The 24359-nt window shown below is 43.3% G+C and overlaps 1 protein-coding gene across 2 annotated transcripts in view; it reads right to left on the bottom strand.

Moving 5' to 3' along the window:
* The window catches only part of NHS (NHS actin remodeling regulator), a 346296-nt gene that overhangs the window by 46765 nt on the left and 275172 nt on the right, over nt 1-24359 (bottom strand). For both annotated transcript variants that reach the window (XM_041741605.1, XM_041741606.1), the window contains exons 2-3: nt 6144-6296; nt 1398-1531 (exon numbers count right to left, since the gene is read on the bottom strand). In XM_041741605.1, the coding sequence (XP_041597539.1) occupies nt 1398-1531; nt 6144-6296 (287 nt within the window). The remainder of the gene's footprint in view (nt 1-1397; nt 1532-6143; nt 6297-24359) is intronic.

Raw genomic sequence — 24359 nt, 5'->3', positions numbered from 1 at the left:
ATGCAGAAAATGCCTCATTAAAAGCAAATGCTTTAGCAAGCAGATTTGAGATTAATAAGAACTTTTGTCAAGCAGGGGCTTTTACAACAAATCACTAGCATGTGTAAGTGCTCTATATAAAGACCTATAAAGCCCTAAGAGTCTCTCACCTTCCTTTCTTATCCCTGGGCTGCACTGCAGCAATGTAGTTGAGTGTGACATGGCACTGAGTAGACTCAATGAGCCTGAAGGACATGGAGCCTACCATGCAGCCACAAGTAGGAAAAAATATCTGTGTATTGTTCAGTGTCATTCACTGTTTTGTCTGGATATGTATAGTTCTAGCGCAGATTCATTTAGATGAAGCCTGTTCTCAGCTGGATGTTTGGCATCATGCAGTCCAAATATTTTGCATCTATTTTGTGTATTGTAAAAGCCATAAGGGTGCAGGGTTTATTACTATACATACAAACTTAATTTCAAGAAAAACCTCAACTTGGACCCACACTTGTAACTTCTTTAGACTTTGGGCCTCAAACTGTAATGACAGGGGATCCAGCCATACCTGCAGCCATATAGGCTGATTTGGTCACAGAAGTCATAGCCCCTCCCTTGAGCGATGCCCTCCTCAGAGGTACAAAGTGCTCACCTATCCCCACCAAGGCTTTACAAAGCACACTTGTGGTGATGGTGTTTGTAGGTGTTCCGAGCTGGGCTTAGCTTCATCTGTAATTCATACATGAGGTTTGGGCTAGGGTATAGCCACATCCACCCAGGGAAAGCTGAAATCAGCAGCAGTGATGAAGACACACCGATAACTGCTTACCCTGCAGAACTAGCCTCCCTTATTGAATAGGGAAGCATAAGATAATGACATCGCCCATCTTCAAATGGTGATTTTTCCATCCCCACCAAGTCATCTACACTATCACCTGACCAGTTACAGTTAACATTAATTGAGGTCTTACTCTGTGCCAGGCACCATGCTACATTCTTTCCATGCCTTATCTCTCTTAACTCTCAAGGTTGATGAGCTAGATGCTATTAATATCGCCATATTACAGATGAGGGAACTGAGGACAAAGAAGCAACTTGCCCTAAATCTTTCAGCTTATATGCAGAAAAACTAGTATTTGAAGCAAAATATTCCCCCTGATTTTAGAGCCCTTGATTATTATTGCCTTGTTCTGCATTGTGCAATCAGGTAACTAAAAAAAAATACTTCTGTAACCCTACTCTATTCCCCAAAAGAGGCATGAATGAGAGAGGAAAAAGAATCCAGTCTTTCTCAAATGCCTATAACTTGCTCTCTTAAGTGGCCTAGCCTCCTCTACTAGGAGGAAGGAAATGGATTCCCAAGACCCACTCATGCTTCCTGATGAGCAAGGCCAGGGCTTCTGGCTGGCCACCAAGCTCACCGTTAAGAAGTGCCGGTCCTTAACTTCACGCCTCCTCTGGCTGTGAGCTGGTGGATAGGCTGGCAGTGGAGGAGCTGCTACAGAAAGGGGGGCAGCGGCTCTCTGCTCCCGGCGATCACTTCGGCTCCGGTGTTCTGGGGGTAGAAAAAGCAATAATACAGAAACATCCTTGGCATTTTCCATTTTTCTTTCCCCCTTGGGAGGGTAAGCAAAAGGCTAGAAAAAGTAAGTTTTTGCTAATCTGGCTCACCTATATACCACATAAGATTTTCAGCATGATTTCAAACTAAACTTCCACTTCACATTAATATGAAGACAGGCACTTATATTTTAGTGGGTCCATCTCATAATCTTTGTACAAGATGGCTCACTCTGAGTTTGGAAAAAGCAGTATATTTTCAGCATGCCTCATTTCAAAACTACATGAGCCCCCCCCCGCTCAAAGTTTAGAACAATGCTGGAAGATTTTCTGCCTTTGATGCTGGAGTGGATGGTAGGCACAGACATGCCAGAACGGCCTGGGGAGTGGCAGGAACAAGTGCTCACAGCCATCCAGGAGGTGACGGGAGTTGGCTCACACTGGCTCACAAGTGCTGACTGCTTTGTGCTGAGGAAGTCAGCAAGCCAGTTTTTAAACTCTTGGTAGCTTGAAAGAGGCCACGGTGGAGGTATTTACATCACAGAAATTAATGAGTGTTACAAATCAGGGCTTTTATTTATCTTTCTATCATATATCCATTTATCTATCTATGTTTTCTTTTCTAGAGAGCCAGTGACCGGCACACCATGGCAGCCATCTAAGCTTTGTCATTTGTAACACTCAGAGGGCTTTGAAATCCTAGGCTCCTAGAGAAAGTAAGGGAATCCCAAGGATCAAAGTTGTCTGATTTAGGAATAAAGCTACCCCTGGGGAAAGCCAAGAAGTTTCTATTTGGGGGATGAAGTGGTCCTGCCTTGGTAACAAGAATCACTCAGACATGAAGAGCACAGTTTACGAACTGGGTGCCTCCGTGAGCTACAGAGCTCACCCTGCCTAACACACGGGCCAACACTAATGGCCGCCCTGCCTGCAAAATCCAGCCCGCATTCATGCCCAGGGCCTGAGATCTTGTGACACCACCACCCCCCACCCACACACACACAATATGACCAAGATACAAAGTCACTTTACAGGTCCTCTTTGCTAAACTGCCTCCATAGCCAGTCTGTATCAGAAAGACCTTTTGAGATAAATGTCTTCCTTGCCAAAGTGCCTACCTCCAGTGCAACCCTCTTTTTTCTTTACAAGCAAACGTGGGCTTTTCTAAATGGACAGTGTAAGGTAAGAGTTACATTTTAAAATTCCTAATGAGGAGTAGAATACAGGTGTCACTGGTGAGGAAAAGGTTGGAGGACAGGAGTCAGTAGGGAGACATCAACTTAATTTCCCATTTAGTTGCTCCCTTCCTACACTTTCTTAAATCTCTCTCTTTCATTTGCCCTAGGCTGGAAGGAGGCACACTAGATTAATGGCTCCCTAATAATACTTTTTTTCTGGCATTGTGGTAGGGAGAACATTCATCTGTGCAGACTCTTGCTCCTTATTCTTTTAGACCACTGGAACTTAGACCTCAGCCCTGAAACTTGAAAGAAAATATAAAATAAAAATATCTCTTTAGAGCTACTTAGTAATATCTCTCCCTGTCTTACAAACATAAATGATGGTGTCATTTAAAGCTATTATTGGCTCTGAGTATAAAGAATTGCTAAGAAAAAGGGGGAAAAAAGAGGAATCAGATGCTAAATAATTTGAAATCCACTGAGGTGCAACTTGCTCTGGGTAGCCTTCTCTGAAGCTCCATAGCATGATTTAGTGCCTTTCCTCTGAGCATCCATATCACTGTGTTGAAATTACCTGATTACTTGTCTGTCTCCTTCACTAGACAGGCATTCCTTGTGGACAGGGACCAAATATTTGTTATTGCTCTCTGAATCCTAGGTTTAGCACAATGCTTGGGCCTCAGTAGGCTTTGTTGAGAGATTTGCTATGGAGCAGATCTTGAAAACAGCCAGTTTCTAGGTTCTGATCTCAGTGCCCCCCCACACTCTAGCTTTCTCCTTCTAGCCTCATCTTCAAAAGGAGCACAGCGCTTCTGCCACCACAGCTTTGCTCGTCTGTGCTTCATTAGCCACTCGCTCCTAGTGGAAGCCAGGATCTTCCAGCTGTCCAAATAGAGAACCCCCAGGGAAGCTCACTGCGGCATTTGCTGAGCAAGGTCGCTGTCTGGTAGGTATTACACATGACCACCAGATGGCAGAAGTGGTATTCTAATGAATGCACCGCTAAGCTACTGTTTCTTGGACAAGGTTAAAAAAAAAAAAAAGTCGCTTTCTAATTTTAATTCCACACTGCATGTTTTTAATTCTATGATGCCTATAACTCCTGTTTATGGCTCTCTGCAGTGCTATTAAAACTACTACACCCAAGATTTGCTGTTAAAACAACCTCAAAGAAAGCCAGTCTATGGATGACAACATGCAGCTCCACAGTCTTCCTTCCCAAACCCCAGGAGGCCTTATATCCCTCTCTCAGCCCCCAGGAGGAAGTTCTGAGAAAATTGATATTGGCACTTGCTGTTCCTCAGTTCTGTCATTAAGTCCAAACCCGACAACACAGTGAAATGTGATAGCTTACAAGCAGCTTAATGTTATCTGGTTGAATCTGGAAAAATCTAATCAGGGATGACTTATGAATAATAATAAAGGGATAAAAATAATTATGTCTAAAGGGCTCACGTAACTCAAGCTTTCTGATGATGGGATCAGAGAAGGTATTTAGTGAGAATGATCAAATTCCTCTGTCATCATTCTATGCCCTCAAAGCTCAACCAGTTTTCTACAGAATTTGATTTACTTACACATACATTCATTGAGGACCTACTCTATGTCAGGTTCATGTTAAGTGATTTGAATAAAAAAATTAATAATACATCATCCTAGCTCTTGAGTTGCTCATGGATTAATGGTAGAAGACAGGCCTACAAGAGGTTAGTGATGATATCAGCTTATAAGTGGCACGACTGTGAGGATGCAAAAGACATTATTATGGGAACAGTGCCTAATCGAGGCTGCAAAGGAATGGTGAATATATTAAGATTTCCAGAAGGTGGCTTGCACTAAAAATTTGGTAAAGAAGGACTTTTTAGCTAACTATAAGATCGAAGTGACTCAATTTATTTTATTTTATTTTTTTTGTCATTTTTAAAAAGATTTTATTTATTTATTCATGAGAGACACAGAGAGAGAGAGAGAGAGGCAGAGACACAGGCAGAGGGAGAAGCAGGCTCCATGCAGGGAGCCTGACGTGGGACTCGATCCCAGGTCTCCAGGATCACGCCCTAGGCTGAAGGCGGCACTAAACCGCTGAGCCACCGGGGCTGCCCAAAGTGACTCAATTTTAAAAAATTGAAGTGAATAGTAAGAATGCCAGAGATATTCTAGAGAATACTGGTCATCAGTCTTTACTACGAGTGTCACAGTATCTGCTACCAATAATCAAGGGGAATTTTTATTTTTTTATTTTTTTGTATATTTTTATTGGAGTTCGATTTGTCAACATATAGTATAACGCCCAGTGCTCATCTCGTCAAGTGCCCCCCTCAGTCCCTGTCACCCAGTCACCTCATCCCCCTGCCCACCTCCCTTCCACTACCCCTTGTTCATTTCCCAGTTAGGAGTCTCTCGTGTTTTGCCACCCTCTCTGATTTTTCCCACTCATTTTCTCTCCTTTCAAGGGGAATTTTTAGAAGCACTTGCATTAGGGATATTAGTAGGTTAATTCTTTCATTAAAGGGGGAAAAGACTAGGGATATGGGGAAAGGGAGAAGCCATAAACATATGGAAGAAAATAAGCTGAAAACAAATGTGTCCTTTCTCCATCTTCACAGTGATGTTAAGATGTTTTATTTGAATTGTAATACCTTTGGAAAATACCCTTCCTTAAAGGAGCACAGGGGATTCAGAACAAAGACACTCAATGTACAGATACCATCTGTCTCTACAGCAAAAATCTAAAGGCCAAAAAAGCTGGCGTGCCAACTTCTGATACCCAACTTAGGGGGCTCTAAAAGGGTGATGCGTTTTTAATCTCCTTGTCCTAACTACAGTGGTTTTAAGTCACTGAAAAGTAAGAGAAGGCTGTTATCTTCTACCTTGCCTGCTGTATGCTGATCTCTGGCTTTCTCAGGACTGTGAGAGAAAGAGAAATAGAAATATTTATTTTCCTAGGACACAGTGTATGGTGAGGAGGAAAAAAAGCTCTGGCTGAAGGTCTGGAGGCCTGGATCTGGGTCTTGGCACTCCACCTAATGGGCTGCCTGTTACCCTGAGCAAGTTTTCTGACCTCTCTAGGCCTCCAAGTGCTCTGCTATAGAATGGTCCAGACCACTGGTTCTCAACAGGAGCACATCCCCTGAGGGAAGTTCTGGTTGTCTTCTAGTGTAGTCATTCCTAGGCATTTGTATATTACAAATATTATAGATCATTTTCCTTTTAAATTCTCATATTTAGACCATGGTGCTATTTCTATTATGTGTATAAACAGGTATATTACCCATGAATTTCATTTCAGTGTGAAAAAGGGAGCATTTTAAAGTACTTGCTATAACAACAGGAGGTGCTGGAACCGATGGGATGGAGAACAGCCCCTAGATGGGACAGGCTCTGAGTTCTCTCCCTGAAAAGCCCCCCAAGCCCATGATCAGTTACCTCTGCGCAGGGCTTGCAGGCTCTGCCGGGCATGGCGATGCAGTTCCTCCACGCAGGGTGGCCTTGTGGCTGGGAGGAAGATGTTTCTCTGCTGGTGCCATGGTGCACGGTAGTATACACTCAGCTTACTCTCAATGTCCAGGTTGGATACAGCTGCAAGACAAAGATAGAAATGGGGCATTATACATCACAAGCTTTAAACTGTGCATCTGGCAGACCCTGGGGTGGGGAACAGGGCTGGAGGCCGGGTGGAGTGCAAGTCCAGAGAGCTGCATTCACAGTAAGAACGCACTCAAGGCTGGAGAAAGGTTTGTAGCTTATGGTATGGAAAGAAACAGCCTTTGCCCCCAAGTTAAGGGATGGGAGACCCCAGGACACCAACCATCTGCCTGTGATCAGCTTTCTTTCAACACCTCTTTGTACTCTGTGACACAGTCGCGCATCAACCTGGACAGACTCTTGGCCATCCATGCTTGGGAGTGGGACTGGAGAGGGGGAGTGGTCCTGCCTTCCAGGAATGCAGAGAAAAGCCTTGACTGTGAGTCAGAAAGGTCACCCTAATTCCAGTCTTTTGGCCACAGAGCCTCAGAATTATAGTTCTGCACACCTGCTCCTGATGCCCACCTGAACTTTGCAACTCCCTTGCTCTGCTTTCTGTCTCCTCTAACCCCTGGCCCCCAACCCTTACTATTTCACCTTATCCTGCCCTCCAACCTGCCAACTCCATAGCCTGCCATCTTTCGAAGCATTGCTCAGTTTCCTTAGTTTCATCTGGGGAAGAGGACAAGCACTGAAGTACCCATTACAGGGGTACTGGGTGTTAAGTGAGGAAATCACAGACAGTGCAGGTGAGGAGAAGGGTACTGTCCTTGTAATGCATGCAAGACATCAGGGAAAGAGGCCTCGTTCCCCAAAATACACCCTCGGTCTTCATGTACATACTGAGCCTAGGATGGGGATCACCTATGAGTGATCCTCAGATAAATTTATCTTCAGAAGAATTCTCATGGGAGGAGCTGGTCCTAGGCAGGAAGATTCTGGTTAGGAAATTACTACACAGAGGAACACTTGGGCAGCTTGCCAGCCTCAGGAATGGTAAGAACTGGCCCAGAGTGCTTTACCTGCCAGACCTGCTATCCCAAACAGACCCCTGCTCCTCCCAGTCTCATTGTCTCCTTCTGCTTCTTTCCTTCTTTTCCCAAGTGGATGATTTGAACATGTTCTGCCCAACAGCTTATTCCTGTACCCCAAAGAGTCTTGGTTCTTCTCCAATCCTTTTCTTTTTGAAGTCTGGTTTACCATTTCACTTTGGGAAGCCTTACACAGAACAAGCTACTCCACAGATAAAGCATAAAAACAAACGGAAAAGGAGGGAAGATACTTTTGTAGAAAGGAAATAGAAGAAAACTGGGGAAGATGCAATCTTTTGATAATTAATCCCCTCTCCCCCTAGCCAGTAGTGCATTTATGGCAATTAGTTTTGGTTTTCTTTTCTTTAATTTTTCTTTTATTTTTTGAGAGAGAGAATGAGCATGTGTGCTAGTGGGGTTGTGGAGAGGGGGACAAAGGAAGGAGAATATCTTACACAGGCTCTATGCTCAGTACAGAGCCCAACACAGGGCTTGAGCCACAACCCTAAGAGCATGACCTGACCCAAAAATCAAGAGTTGGACACTTAACCGACTGAGCCACCCAAGTATCCCTTGGTTTTGTTTTCTAATGCAGTCTTCAGTAGTCTTTCTTTTTCTAGAATAATGCATCAAAATCACAAGGACCACCAATAGAAACAGACATGTTTCCAAAGATGCTAAAGAATTATCACATGTACAGGGTCAAGGGAACAGTGCCATACCTATAAAACAGTGCCATGCAACAGAAATTTCTGGGATGATGAAATGCTCTATTAGCTGTGCCATCCAGTGTGGTAGCCACTAGCCACATTGGCTATTAAACAATTTTAATTTTTAATTTTTTAAAAATTTAAGTTTAAATAGCTATAAGTAGCTATTCTTTTGGACAATCATAATCATGAATACCCTTATATTCTCTTACCTTCAGCTACAAAGGAGATTACTCCCTTTGACCTAGATTTTTTTCTTCTTTGGTGTTTAATATCTAAGAAGAATTCAGGCCCAAGGGTTAGAGATCCCAGGATTATCTTCCTGGATAGGGGAGAGTATTTTTAGGGCAGAGTTCTATGGGGCCAAACATAAAGGCAGCAACTTTTCTTCCTTGAGTTACTCTATAACCTTAGCCCTTTCCTTGGAAACCATAAGTGCTTGGTGAACTAGTCAGGGGTCACTGAGTTCTGGGGACAAGAAAACCTAGGAGGAATCACTAAGAGAGAAATCAGTCTCTTTAGGCCTAACATGAGGCGTGGGAGGCCTTGAGGTAGAAAGGGCCAGGCCATATCTAGATCAGAGCCTCCCTTCTCTCCTGAGTCAAGTAGTGAAGATTGCTAAGACAGAGGCTTTGTTTAGCTATCCTCAGAGGAATGCTCTGGTTCAGTGACCAAGACTAAAAAATCAGCCCCTGCCTGGCTGCCGAGGTCAGCTGCCATCTAACAGGGCAAAAGTCATTATCAAACTTAGCAGAGGTGGGTGGGAATTCATGTGCTAGTGACAGCTGGGAGAAGGTACTGAATAGAGAGCTTGCCTGGGGAAAAGAAGAGGCCAAGAAGTTGGGCAGTTCCAGGAGCAGAGGGTCTCCTGAGCACCTCCTCTCCTGGGCCTATCCCTTCAGGAAAGAAAGAACCAGGGTTCAGGGCTGAGCCCAGATGACTTGGGGATAGACTAGAAGACTTTTATAGTCCCTCATTCCCACAGCACCAATGACCAGAACTTTAGGATGTTAACTTTTGATAGCCCCTCAGAAACCAGGTCAAGTGGCCATGGTTCCTTAATCTTAGTATGGGGAAGAGATGAGCTCCTGCTATTTATCTCAGTGTTCATCTGAAGAAACAACTCATCAGAAGTGCTTGTCAAAAACACAGATGACTGGGCTCCAGCCTAGACTTCCTGAACCAGAATTTCCTACAGAGGCCCTAGTAATCTATATATTTGAAAAGTGCCCTCAGATTATTTTTTATCATGAGGTATCTGTGAGAAACAGAAAGTGTTATCTCATGGTGCCCTGGAATCTTATGTGAAGGAAGGGAGATGGGCAACATGATGGGCAGTGGGATGAAACTGCCAAAAATGGAAACATCTATCCACAACCTGGAATGTTTTCCAAATAGCTCTTATGTCCTAGGCACAGTGCTGCCATGTAACGCAGAACAAAACACGCAGGAATTCTTGCCCTCCTGGAGTGTATGTTCTCTGGTTCTGTGCAAAATGGTTTCGATGGGATTGTGCCTGGAAGCAGTAGGTTGGGAGAAGAGTCCTCTGGCTGACTCCTATGTTCTACTATTAGATCACTCACATTGTCTAAGACCTCTACACTTCTAAAGGCCCTATCACCAAAAAGATCAGTCTCCACTCCTCCATCTCCACCTTTCTACAATAGGTAACCCCAAGTTAAAGCATACATTAGCAATCATAAAATAAGTGTAAAGAAATTCTGTAAAATTCTTTCCTCATTATCAAATATTAAGTTATTTGAAAAAAGCATTCTTTGATACCACTGCTTTGCTAATGCCCTAAAGACATTCTTACTGTGCCTACTGGGCAAGCCAGTGCTGAGTTTCTGGGCTGCAAAACTCTGCCTGCTGCTCATGACTGTGGATTCGCAGATGCAAAGACTAACACAGGAGTTCCAGCACAGGCAGCCAAGTCATGGTTCCTGGGAAGAACCAGCTCTCTCAGTGACAGCCTCAGGACTAGGAATTCTCACCTCTCCCCATCCAGTCTTTTTCTTTATCTGCTGAGAAGCTATAATGAATTTCTGCCATGCATTAGCAGGTGAACATTTCACTCATCAGTTGCCACAATTGTGTTTATCTCTTAGACGGAGAAGGGAAGGAAAACTCTTTAATCCTTTTGCTTTCAGTTTTGTCCTTTGGTTACAGAGCATTAACTAGTATTATGTGTCCACTGGAGGCAGACATACAGGCACTAATGCTGCTCTTCCAGGGGAAAACTCCCATTTTCCTTCTTAAAATGTATTCCTTTCTCTAAGTAACAGTTCAACGAAAGCTGAATACACTCATTCATAAATTCATTGCACCACTGCCATTTATTTCAAAGCTGTCCCACATCTTCAGGCTCACCATGCCCCCCTTTCTTCCCTAACAATTACACTGTGGCTCAGCCTTGGAAGCTAGTGGTCTTAGGACTCCCAGTGATGTTTGTTCTCATAAAAATGACACAAAGAGCAGCAATAAGGTTTCTCCTCTGCTTATTTGGATACATCAAGACCCCTGCCCCCACCCTGTGGGAGGCAGAATTCTAGGATAGCCCCCAAGATTCCTGTCCTCTCATGTATGTACCCTGTGAATTACATTGCCTATACTCAGGGTTGTGGGGGACCACACAGGGTACAAACATGAGAAGACAGGCAATGGGGATTTTAAGATCCTTACTCTGTTGACTTTGAGTTAATCAAAAGGGAGATAATTTTGTTGAGTGTATCTGGCCTAATCAGCTGAGTTCTTAAAGAAAAAAAAAGAAACAAGACAAGAAGCAGCAAAGACTTTCTCTTGCTAGCCCTGAAGAAACAGACTGCCACACTGTAGAGAAGGCTGTGTGGCAAGTAACGGGGGACAACCTCTAGAACCTGAGGTCCTTAGTCCTACAATTTAAGGAAATGCATTTTGCCAACAACCACTGAGCTTGGGAGAAGCCCCCAGGGCTCAGATGAGAACTCAGCCCCAACCAAAGCCTTGATTGTAGCTCGGTAGGACCCTGGGGAGAGGACCCAGTGAAACTGTGTCCAGACCCCAGACCTGCAAGATAATAAATGGGTGGTATTTTAAGCTGCTAAATCTGTGATATGTTGTTATGTAGTAATAGAACATTAATACACCCTCCCACTATTTTACCTGCTTCCCCAGCACCAGTTGCTTGCCTTGTCTAGTACTTGTCTTCTTCCTTTGTTATAACTCTTCAAAAAAGGGGTAGATAATGGCATGGACTACAATAGGAAATAGGGCTCTATGTCTCATTTTAACCCCTACAGCAAAAAAAGGTTATTTGTATGTATCATTTCTCCTGTCTAACTATAGGCTCTCAGAGAGAGCTCTGGCCACATGCTAACCTGCATATCAGGTATTACATTCATGGTATCTTCACACAACCCAAAGATGAAAGTACTGCTCCCATTTTACAGCTAAGGAAACAGACATCAGAGAAAGTACATCAGTTTCCAAAGTCTCATACACCTGGCCCATGGATGATCTGGGACTAGAAACCATCTCTGTTTGGCTTCCAAGCTGCTGCTGCTCTTTCCCAAACCAATACTCAAATGTTTGCCTAAAGTAAGGCTGATTGGGGGCGGGTGTAGAGTAGGCTGTCTGCCACATAAAAAATATCTAGTGCTTCTCAAAATCAAAATAAAAGATTCAGAACTGCTACTATCTGCATCATCCATAGGACTGGGTATAGCCAAGAACTGAATGAATCTTTCAGAAAGTACCCAGGAGATTTGTCATATTCCAGAAATACAGACACCATAAACCCAAAATGCTGAAAGAGAAAACCATTATAGGAAATGTCCACAGGGCAGGAGAAAGTCTTTATAGACTGAACTTAGTTCATTCCCCTGTCAAACTCTGGATATAATGGAATTGTCTACACCTTGATTCATAGTGATGTATTGAAAGCACAGATCTGGTCACTGGGTTCACCTGAAATGAACTGACTTGGAAGTTGAGGAAAACTAGTGGCTGCCACTCTCCTGAAAAGGCCAGGCCCATTTCTAAGAACAGGAGGAAGCTCATGTTTAGGAACTGTTGTGAAGGGGTAAAAATCAGGGGGGAATTAGAATCTTGCCCTAAGCTTCTCCTGTCCTACCAGGGTTGGTACTTATTAATACTGCCTTCTCTGGGCTGGTCTCATGAACGTCTCACTCCCTTAAAGCTTCATTAGCCCAAAGAGGAATCCAAAATGCTTATCCTTGGCCTGCCTTCCAAGCCTCTGTACCTCAAGTCTCCACCCCTGCCACTCTGGCTTTCTCCATGGGCTATCCCTTCTTCCTTCCCTCAGGCTTTCCAGAATTTAAAAGGAGTAAGGTGGCAGCTGAAATCAATGTCTGAATGCTATTGTGTAGTGAAAATTTCAGAAAGATGTGCAAACGGATTCAGAAATGGAATTGGCTTTTGGATTTTTAAATGTTCTCAGAGTGCCCACAGGTCAGACTACCCACATCCACCTAACTAACCTTCCTTCCTTCCCTTCTATCCATCACACCCACCCCATGACAAGAATTCCTTGCAAGGAACACTTCTCTCCACAAACCCTCCATTCTGATGCCCTGTGACAGAAAGCAGCAGGGAATGTGTTAGCACATTAATACATTAATGAGCATCTGAAAGAGTCAGTGTCACAGATATGTCACCAGTTTGTCCCCCAGGTCCCTGCTATGCTGAAGCCAATCCTCAGCCATCATCAGCTCGGTAAGCAAAACAAAAAATCTACTCAGGGCCTTTCTTGCAGCTGCCTGAGCTCTCAGATCTGTTCAGAAGGTAGGGAGGGTTGGGATTTCACCTAGTGCAACCATTGATTCCTGTCTGCCCTTTCTTCCTTGGTAACCAGCCCCTTGCCCACTCTGCTTGGCAGTGTGGAGGAGAGAGCAGGATAAGGAGCACCAAGGCTCCTGCCACATGTAGAGCAGCCTGATCCAAGAGCCAGGTTCCCAGTCTGTCCCTGATGGACTGCCTTTTCTATAAAACCACAATAATTCAGACTTGTTCACCCCTGTGAACAAAGCATCCAACGTGGACCCCTTAGCATCAGAAAAATCTAGGTTTTCTGGTAAGTTCCAGCATCCTGAAACATTCCAGCACCCACAGCACAGAACATGTCTGTGTATTTATTTATACGCTAAAAGGATCTAGAGTGATTTTTTCCCTTAGAGATATTGCCCCAACTTCTATAACAAAACAATCCTTCATATTAGGAGTACTGTTAATTATTGCTACTACTGTTGTTGCTGTCTTCATGTCTGACATCCCATGGAAAGATCACTAGAGGCATTGGTTCTACTTGCAGTTCGGTACCCTCGTGCAAGTCATGGAAACTTCCCAGGATCCAGTTCCTCATCTTTACAAATGAGGGTTTGGACTCTTTACAACTGAGTCCTGTCCTGCTCTGTTTATGCTTCTGTTTTCTACCAGTCATCAGAGTAAGTGAGGTTGCATCATCCATCCAGAAGGACTCTGCATTCAAGCAATGGCAGGATGCTAAGACCCTGAACTCTGGGCCAGAAAGATGGAGGTTTATCACAGTAGCAGTGGATCCAGAACAAATGACTAAACTCTTTGGGCCTCTGTGCCCTCCTCTGTGAAGTGGGAATCTTAGAGCCTTGCCTTCTTGGAGTGGCTCTGAGAGTGCAGTGAAATGATAATGCCCTTGCCATGTCCCTGCTCACTACATATAGTTCCATTTCCTATACTGGTAACAAAAGAAGACCAAGAGGCCATGATTGGGGTCACAGTTCAAAAGAGGAAAAAGTCTGGAGCTCACGAAGTTTCTTGTTTCTTTATTTGCCTGTCTTGGTGAGTGAAGTATAAACAAAGATGAGGCCACTAGAGATCATTCTTTGGGGCAGAGCCCTTACAATCTGGAAACTAGAAAGAAGGCTGCCCACAACCTGAGGCTGTGGTCTCTCTGACAGGTTGCATGTCCCCAGTGTCGGGTACTGGTTTACTGGGGCAGCATTCAGTGTAATGACTTGGAGATGCTAATTGTCCACATTGCTTTCAGAGCTGCAGCACTATACATTCTCGGAAGCGGTTTATAATTTACGTGTTTATCTTTAGGTCACTCTGCTCCCATGTTCTACACTGTGCACTTCCTCCAGAATGTAAGCACATAGCCATCTGTTCCAGCTCAGCTATTGTTTTAAGAAAATTCCTTTAGGCATCTAACGGAGTCATTGAATTCTACTGCTGGAAGGTACCTCGGAAATTATGGAGTTTTGTGTTTTTTCAGACCATAGGGCATGACTTATTAGTGGACCGTGAAATCCATTCAGCAGGTCAAGACTAGTATTTTTTAAACAACAAAATAGAATACAGTAGAATAGAAAATACCAAAATGCATTGCATGTAGTAAGTATTGTTTTGTGAAGCTATTGTTTCTGTCACATGTGTGTGCATGCTGGTAAAAATGTGTTTCTGGCTCTGGATAGCAGTCAACACACTGAAAGCTACTGTTTAGGCCACCCCTCTCATGTACTAATGAGGAAATCAAGATTCAAAGATTTGACCCAAGATCACAGAGCTGATTTTTGGCAGAGGCAAAACCAAAGGTCAGGTCTCCTGACTGATACACTTCCCTTGGCAACTCTTCCTCCTGTGCCATCCTGGCTACTTCACCCTTCATCTCTCCTGGTCATTATTTGCTACCCATTACATCTGTCATGGTATACTTCCAAAACAAAACAAAAACCCAAAACACTTCTCATCTGTTCTCTAAGGAATCGGCCATTTTTATTTTAGGATTCCAGAAGCACTTCAGCCACGTGAGCTGAAAACAAGTTCCCCTGGGAGGTTGGCGCTGCCAGTCAGCAGACCACATATCGAGCAGCACTAGTTTAAGGAATGAGAGACTAACAACAAGGCATTAGGGTGAATAATACGAAATTAGTGGTATTCAACTGTTTTGCTCTACAAAAACTATCTGAATAGCTCAATTTAATAATTAGGTCAACCTCAAGGTTAGCTTTGCCAGAAAGGACGTCATGTTCTTAGTAGTAAAGTGCTTCATTTCCAGCAACCTGGACTGAAAATGACCAGCCCATCACTAAGAGGTGACACATTTGTTCCAGTTTTCAAGGCATGCGTGCCTGAGCTTAAATCAGAGGGGGCAGGGATGGGAGCTTGGCTCAATACTTGTTTCACCAGCCTCACACCCCTTTAAAGACACAAGGGTAGTTTTACAAGTTTGCAAACAGGTTTCAGTAGAGAAAGAATAACACTGATCAGAAATAAGGAAGTTGATCTTTCAGGAGAACCAAATGGAAAGTTAAGAAATACTGCCAAGATTTAGAAAAGAGTGAATGTCACAAATCTGTTTTCACTATTTGCAAAGAACCAGATGAGGTTGGTTGCAGGGAAGACCACAAGTATCATCCTTTGGTAGGTACTCTGTTTTCCTTGAAATTCAAACAGGAAAATGGAGAGGAAAGAAGGCACTCTGCCCACAAAGATGAATATGGGGTTTTAAAGTCCCTTCATTTCTGCTCAAACTACAGATGAGATGTCATGAACATGGGTACCTTTGACATTCCAGGGAAGAAAGTGGAGCTGGAATGGGAGAGGCAGGTCAGAAAAAGCATGTGAAAGTCACCCTTCTGTTTCAGGAGACACTGCACACAGCTACTGGATGTTAGAAGAAAGGGTTCTATTTTCAATATGGTACATGGAGTCCCTTGTCTTCTTGGACAGATGCCCTTGGCTTATTTAAATTGTGAAGCAATAAGGTATGTAGCATGTGATACCCAATTCTATATGCTAATAAATCTCTTCTCCTAGGTAGAGATTAGGCTCTTAAAATTTACTTAGAGATCATCAGTGACAATGGAAAATTTAAAAATACTTCAAAAGGCCCCACATACCACCTCCAGTGCACTTACTTAGAATTATTATTTGCTAATTAGTATTTCTGTAGATAGAGGAGAAGTAATGCCCTTTATTGGGCCAACAAAGAAGCTATAAATCCATGAGCCTGCAAGCCAAAAGAAATTCTTTTCCAAGGATCTTTCCACTCCAAAAGCCTAGACATTTATAATGAATTCTATGCTCTCTATAAAAGACAAGGTATGAGCTGTATGAGTGGAGAACACTTACTGCATGATATATTGAGTCTGATCAGAGAAGATGTGTTCTCTTATGACTTGGTTAGCCTTAGTCTAGCTGAGTATGCTGTGATACTGAGAGAGGCCCACTCTCCATGGATAGTGGCTCTTTCCCTCTTTATTTGCCCTTGAAAGACAAACTCAGAGAATGAAGAGTTTGGGTTTCCCCACAACAGGCGTTGAGACAAAGATTCAGGTCCAGGTTTATTTCAGAGGTAATTCTAGGGCGCCACCAATAGGAGGTATTGGGGGAAGTAAGAAAAGAAAGGGAAGAAAACTGATAAAGGGTGCACTCTTGAGCACTATGGGTAACCTGGGCTATATCCTTTGGGAGCTGGTGAACACGCACTGTAGAGGCGAGGGAGTTGGGAGTATTTATCTACCAATTCCTGTCAGTCATTGGTTGAAGGTTGCCTAGGCACCAGAGCAATATTTCCCTGGTACTTCTAGAAAAGCAGGCTCCCTGGCCAGAGAAAGCCCTCAAACAACAAATGCAGTTCCTAGGAGCTATAAATCAGGCTTCTGTGCACTGAAGTGATAAGAGTGAGGGAATATGGTCAGAGTACCAATAGTCTTGGGGGATTTAGGAATGTAATCCTCACCACACACAAACATGTGCATTTCAAATATGGGATGTCTTGATTGTGCTGCTAATTTTAAAAGCTCCCCAATGCCAAAATAGCTCAAAATGGATCTGTTGTCAAAATCCCTAAAGTGTAGCAGTGAGGAAGACTGGTCAGACAGCTCTGGATTCTAGTAGGAACATCAGCTGAGAGAGCTTTGGCTTGGAGGCCTGTCTCGAGGAGGCTGCCTTCTGCAAGGGTGTGGACCAGGCACCCTCGTTATCCCCAGGGTCCTGCCTCCTGTGTGGCATTGACTTGGGCCTCTCAAGGTCTGTTTCCTCCTCTGTCAGAGTTTCAGGTATGATAAGGTATGTCAGGTTCATCTTGCATATTTGCTGCTCCAGACCTGGAATTGGCCCTTTCTCCAAGAAGCTCTGGCTCTCCTCAAAGGGAGAGCTTTAAGAGACCACATTCTGCTGTTACCCTAATATGATTCAGATGCAATGAAACGTCGGGACACCTGCACCCCGATGTTTCTATCAGCAATGGCCACATAGCCAAACTGTGGAAGGAGCCTCGGTGTCCATCGAAAGATGAATGGATAAAGATGTGGTTTATGTATACAATGGAATATTACTCAGCAATTAGAAACGACAAACACCCACCATTTGCTTCAACGTGGATGGAACTGGAGGGTATTATGCTGAGTGAAATAAGTCAATTGGAGAAGGACAAACAGTGTATGTTCTCATTCATTTGGGGAATATAAATAATAGTGAAAGGGAATATAAAGGAAGGGAGAAGAAATGTTGGAAATATCAGGAAGGGAGACAGAACATAAAGACTCCTAACTCGGGGAAATGAACTAGGGGTGGTGGAAGGGGGGAGGAGGGCGGGTGTTGGAGGGGAATGGGTGACGGGCACTGAGGTGGACACTTGACGGGATGAGCACTGGGTGTTTTTCTGTATGTTGGTAAATTGAACACCAATAAAAATTAATTAAAAAAAAAAAGAGACCACATTCTGCATGCCGGGGGGATTCACTGTTGCTGGGTTGTCATTGACTCCACACTTCTTCAACAGAGCTAGAGAATATGTAAGTTTTAGAAGGTGAAGCTAAATCATGAGTTCAAACTGCTATTTCTAATTCAAATCTAAGATTATAGGTTTTAATTTAACTGTCTTGATTTTATAATTGATCTCTTTTCTCTTATGCTGAAAATCTTGATTCTTAATGACAGTGGCACAATTTCTTGTTTGAATAGTCTCAAAATGACTACAATAAGACAACTGAATTCCGTTTTAGGTTTCTTTATGTTTTTCTTTTATCTTTAGGATATTTTCTACTGGAAATGGAGTGCTTTGTTTAAAAGTCACATGAAATGATTGAAGGTGTTGAATACAATGATTGTGAAGGTCCTGTATATTCTATGAGTGTATAAAAAGAAAACTGAGAGGCTCCTGGCTAACCTATACAGGTAGATCCAGTTCTTAAATAGGGGAATCTATCTAAAGTTTCTGTATTGTTAATTTGTAGCTTATTTGAGAAAAACATACAGCCTTCTTGCCCTTCTACTCATCTGCCCCATGGGTTGCAATATTTAGAAATCTGGGAGTTCCTTCTCTTCCTCCCTTCTCTCTTGGGAACTCTGCCATTGGCCCTTGGAGGAGCTGGATTGGCTTTGTTGAATAACAGCACAGAGGAACCCATGTGGTGATGAGGAGAGCCTTTGATCTCCAGAAGACTTGAAAACTCAAGCCTGGAGGTCTTGGCATTTATCCCAGAGATCAAACACATATGTTGGCACCTGCAGGGAAAAGGGAAATGAACTAGCCATTTTTGAATCCAGAGCCTATGATAGAAACTCCATAAGCAATGACAGAACCTACTGAAGGCCACAGGCCCATCAGAAGCTATGCATAGCCTCTCTGGGGATCTCCCTACCAAGCATTTGGGAAAGTGGACCACACACAGGGATCACCACTTCACCTATGAATAACTCCAAATAAGCCCAAATATCAAGACTAGGCTGAAGCATATGAAACTGATAAAATAGTTGGTTGGATATTGTTAATTGCATATGGTTCAACTTTATAGCTCTTAAATAAGCAAATTAGGATCCAAAAACTTCAATAATCTTTCAAAATAGATAAATGACACACCTTATTTCTCCCTCCCAGGTTCAAGGAATTTGTTTTGTTTCTCTTCTCAGGTTGATTTACTAAGGAGGCAGTCAGAAGTGAGAGAAGAGAGAAAAAAGTTATAGCAGGCAACTGATTCTAGAGGGTCCCATTAAAGGACTAGGGCCTTGGGCCCAGTGCTGGCTGACATGGTTCAGAGGCTTACCAGAAGATCTCAACCCAAGTGTCTCAAAGTATACTGGAGTCCCTGTCTAATCACACTTGGGTCTGGGAAACAGAATGTGTCACCTCTTATTAAGTTCAAGGTATTGTGCAGATGCACTTTAAGGAGAAAGAGAAACCATTGGTGCCCTTGAGAATTTATAACCTAGTAGCCACATTAAACAGATTAGATGATAATCCCATGTGGGATCACATGTGTACCCTGAGAGAGGCACAGAATGCCATGCAGTTTCAACAGAAATGCTCTGTGGCTCAGGAAGGGGTATGGGGAAGAGGTATGAAGTGGGAGGAGGCCAATGGATAAGATTAGCAGTGAGGTTGGAAAATGCTGGAGGAGAACTACATATAATCTCCATTTTTGTGGTAAAAAGGATTTGAATACTGGCAGTTCCTATAAGACAACCCAGGTTGGAAAGAATCGTTGTGAGTCCCAGGAGCAGCTCTCTGCAGCTGGACCAGGAGTTTGTGAAGCAGGGCAGGTGGGAGGGAAGGGTTAGCGGCCATCAAGGGGAGGAGACGCCACCACTTAGTGAGCATATGTGTGAACCGGGCACTTGGTTAGGCTCTTAATAGAGGTAATCTCATTTGGTTCCCACAATAAACCCAGGAAGCACAATTGATTATCTGCAATTTACTGAATAGGCGCAGAGATGTTAAGAAACTTGCCCAAGGGCCCAAAGTTCTAAATGCTAGACCTAGGACTTGAAGTGAGTACATCTGATTCCAAAGCCCCACACTACTTTCTGCCTCAATATCCTACTTTCTAACTCCGCTCACTACTCCGCACAGGAGCAGATGTCTATGTGGGAAGAATGGTCATCCCAGAAAGGGAGACTGAAGTTGTTCAGTGGAAAGCCCTGGTGGCCAGGATGAGGGATCTGCTATATAACCAGAAGTATCTTAGTTGCCCCCAAAGCATAGCTCAGCATAACCTGTTTGAGGATAGAGGTGGACTTTATTGTGTATTTTTTGCATCCTCTAGCCAAGCAACTGTCTAGAACATTGACCTATAGGTTACAGGAGCTCAACTATGTGGGCCTCAACTCTATAAATGGTTCAATCTATATATCTTGGGGCTTTTTCTGTCTCCTTTTAATTTATCAGCTTTCTTTCCCTGATCCCTTTCCTCCCAGATAAATTGTATTCAGATGCAGCCCAAGTTGCACCTCCTCCATGAAGCCATTTAAGACCCCCATGGACCAGTTGGTTCATTCATTCATAGAACAGTTAGTGATTAAGGACCTGCAATGTGCCACACACTGTGGCACTGGAATATAGTGCTGGACATATATCCCACTGGGAGATGGTGCTGGACATTATACACAATCCTTATCCTGTGGAACATACATCCAGGTAGGAAGAATACCAGAAATAAAGTAGATTAATAAGGAAGGATGTAATCAGGTAGTAATAAGCACTTCGATGAGGGGGATGTGAGAGAAAGCAAGGCTAGTGGGATGCATGGCATGGAGGAAAGGACAGTGGATAGCTAATGACCCATAAGGCCTGAGATTCACCACCAGGCATCAGAGATACCAAGGTAAGAGAGTAAGAGGGTCACTGTCCATATGCAACTGACCTTTAGTGGAGTGACCTCTTCCTCTAGCTCAGCATGGCAGTCTGGCCTAGCTGATTATTCAAAGTCATTTCCTATTCTTCCTGGGCACAAAACTAGACTACATTTCCTAGCCTCCTTGCAGTGGGGTGTGGCCATGTGTTGAGGTCTAGCAATAGAATGTGGACAGAAGTGATTTGCACCACCTCCTGCACAACCCATAAAGACCTCCCACACATTCTCCTTCATATTCTTGAGACCTTAGAAGCCACGTACTGAAGATTAGGTAGACTCATAAGACAAAAGGAGCTTGAATCCTTGAACTCTGGCTAGGAGAGGAGATACCCACCAATGAAGACAAACCAACTTTAGATATTCTGCAAGTTGTGAATAAACCTGAATTTTATTAAGCCATTGAGGTATTGAGCGTTATTTGTTCTAGCAGCTTGCACTACACTGATTCACTGAAGTCACTGTCTCACCATGGCTACTCATTCAGGCCTTTCTTGGCCTATAACATGATCCCTGTTGTATTACCATTTACCTTTGTATTTTCTATTCACTTTTCCTTCCAGTAGATCCCATTCCCTCAACTCATATGGCAACAGTGCAATCAGAGGCTCGCTCTTAAGTGAATGTTTTGTTTGATACCTAATTTGCCCATTAAAGTGGGATTCTCTTTTCATTGCTATATCATGTTAGTGGATGCTTTTATGGCCCTTTAAGTCATTTGTAATTTTAGGTAGGGGAATGATCAATGCTTTCACCTTTTCTCCTTCAGTTTGCTTAGAAGACCTGTTATCTAGACTACCACAAAATATAGTCGTTCCCCAAATTATGATCATTTCTGAAATGGTGGGGGGCCTGAGTCAATATGGCAATACTATCCATACATGGCTGTAGTTGCTTATACTATTTCTTCTCTAGATTTCAGCACCAAACACAGTATCAGGCATATATAAGTGTTCAATAAATGCCTGCTGAATGAATGAATGAATGAATGAGGTTATTTGAAGTTGTTCACTACGCTGGTATACTATGGAAATAATCTGCAAAAGTTTTTGTTCTTCAGAAAACATCTCTGAAGCCACCCTCTCAGTTTATAGTAAGCATTAGCAAAAGCTTATTCTTGAAAACCAGATGCATAGAAGTCAGGCTGAATTACAGGTTGCTTTGGAGCATCCACAGCGGGAGGGCACGTTAAGTAGGACTCAATTTTCCTGCTCCTCTAAGTGCTGGCTTTTTCTCTACCTTTGCTCTTTCTTCCCGAATTCTACCTCCAAATTATCTCTAGGAGTCTATGAGCAGTCACTCTTTGTCCTGACACACACCTCCCTAAGTCACCTACCCAGTGAAAACAGCAGCCGCCCCTCCTCCATCCAACACACTGTGCTCTATTTCTCTTCAGTGCCAACTCCCAGGCAATGGATTAGTGCCCAGGAATGTCTATGGCTAGCCCATGCTGAGATGTCTTCTGAGTTCCCCAAGAGCAAGTCACCCAACCCCACATGGGCTTGTGCCTTCAAAGTGCCTGTTGGCCCTGGATAGCAACTCTGAAAGTCACAAAGCAGAGCTTCACTGGTCAGAGACACCAAGGACACATCAAGTTGGCAAAAGAACATGATCAGGAAAGGAATGGGCTGTATCCTGCCTTTGAAGTGTAAAGAAATGCTTTTATTGTTTTTCTTTTACACCTTTAGACCCATGCAGCAATAGAAAGTGAGGTTAAAACACAAATGCCACCAACCTGCAAACCAAATGGGTCAATGACATCAGCCCTAAGACCTGTTTGGAGCCCAAGCAATGGTCCAAGTCACACATAGGATCAGCTTACTTGTTCTACCAATTGATCAACATCAGGAAGGGGCATTTGTGACAGAATTTCACCCACTGCAGAAACAGCTGGCTAATCTGGTCATTCCAGTAATAAATGAGAACCATTTATTATTTCATTACACTCACATCACCTTCTAAGCTGACTGTTTCCCAAAGGTTGACAGTGAATTCAATCAAAGGTATAGATTCAGTCCTGTGTATATATGGGACAGACTTCTTTCAGTGGGATGTTATGGGGTTCCCTTCTGTCATTTCTGCAGGGAATTAAATATTAGGGCAGGGATGTTTATATAAGCAGCTAGTACCTAAACACAACCAGGGAATCTCATTTTACTTAAGAATGAGTTTCAGTCAGTGTTCTGACTTATTTAAAAATTTTTTCCTTCACAAGGTGTCAAACCAATAGCTTTGGTAAGCACAACATTTATTTGCCTTTATTGTCAACCCAGGTAAAGGTTTGTTCTTTCCAGAACAAAAGCCACCTGGGATAAGTGACATTCAGACATGCCAGATTCTTACCTCCCTTACCACTGTCGGCTTACCACTATGCCTTCTCAGGTCTTTTTCAGCTATTGGTTATTGGCTGAAGCCCATTCCAGAAATACGAGTGCTCTCTGTGGTAGGGTGCTCTGCAAATCCACAGAGACCAAGCAAACTGCTATTTCAGGGGCAACAAATTCCAGATGCTCTGTCCTCCTAGGGTGAATTTAAGCCAGTGGCCTGGTGCAGATGGGCCAGGGTCTGAACTGTGGGGCTATCAGTAACAAGTATGGATTTGGGGCTTTGGAGTGGGTTGTGTTTATTTAGATACATCTCAAAAGGCTCATGTTAAAAACCGAGAAAATCCCAGTTGAATATTCAATTGTTAGTGAGGACTCAAAGATTGTCAGGCCCTTCCTTTGCCTCCTTCCCTGGACTGCACTTCATCAATCTTACTCCACTTCCTTTCTCTGTCCCCTTCACATTCCTTTCCCTATTGTCTTGGTTGAGGGCCTGGGCTCTCTAATAGACCAAGACTAGCCTGACCTTTTTGGGTATGTTACTTTTCCATCCTGTAAAGAAACTCCACTTTTGGTGGTTTTTTTCCATTTGGTATATGAGGTAAAGGTTAAAGCTATCATGGCCATGACAAGAATAAAATCCTTGAGTACTCAGGAAAATCAGACCAAGAAACTGGAATGACTGATCATTCTCTGGTCTTCATTGTTTATGCATTAAACAAACAAAAACAACCGGGACACAAAAGCAAAAATAAACTATTGGGACTACATCAAAATAAAAAGCTTTTGCACATGGGATGCCTGGATGGCTCAGTGGTTGAGCATCTGCCTTCGGCTCAGGCGGTGATCCTAGAGTCCTAGGATTGAGTCCTGCATCGAGTTCCCTGCATGGAGCCTGCTTCTCCCTCTGCCCATGTCTCTGCCTCTCTCTCTCTCTCTCTCTCTCTCTTTCTCTCTCTCCCTCTCTCTCTGTCTCTCGTGAATAAATAAAATCTTTTTAAAAAGCTTCTGCACAATGAAGGAAACAATCAACAAAACTAAAAGGCAACCTATGGAATGGGAGAAGATATTTGCAAATGACATATCCAACAAAGGGTTAGTATCCAAAATATATAAAGAACTAATCAACACCCAAAGAACAAATAATCCAATGAAAAAATAGGCAGAAGACATGAACAGACATTTCTCCAAAGACATCCAGATGGCCAACAGACACATGAGAAGATGCTCAACATCACTCATCATCAGGGAAATAGAAATCAAAACTACAATAAGCTATCACCTCACACCTGTCAGAATGGCTAAGCTCAACAATGTAAGAAACAACAGGTATTGGCTGGCAAGCATGCAGAGAAAAAGGAACCCTCATGCACCGTTGGTGGGAATGCAAACTGGTGTGACCACTGTGGAAAACAGTATGGAGGTTCCTCAAAAAAGTTAA

Source organism: Vulpes lagopus, chromosome X, assembly GCF_018345385.1.
Source record: "Vulpes lagopus strain Blue_001 chromosome X, ASM1834538v1, whole genome shotgun sequence".
Lineage (NCBI taxonomy): Eukaryota > Metazoa > Chordata > Mammalia > Carnivora > Canidae > Vulpes > Vulpes lagopus.
The sequence above is the reverse complement of the archived record's forward strand: the minus strand, read 5'-3'. Positions and strand labels throughout refer to the sequence as shown.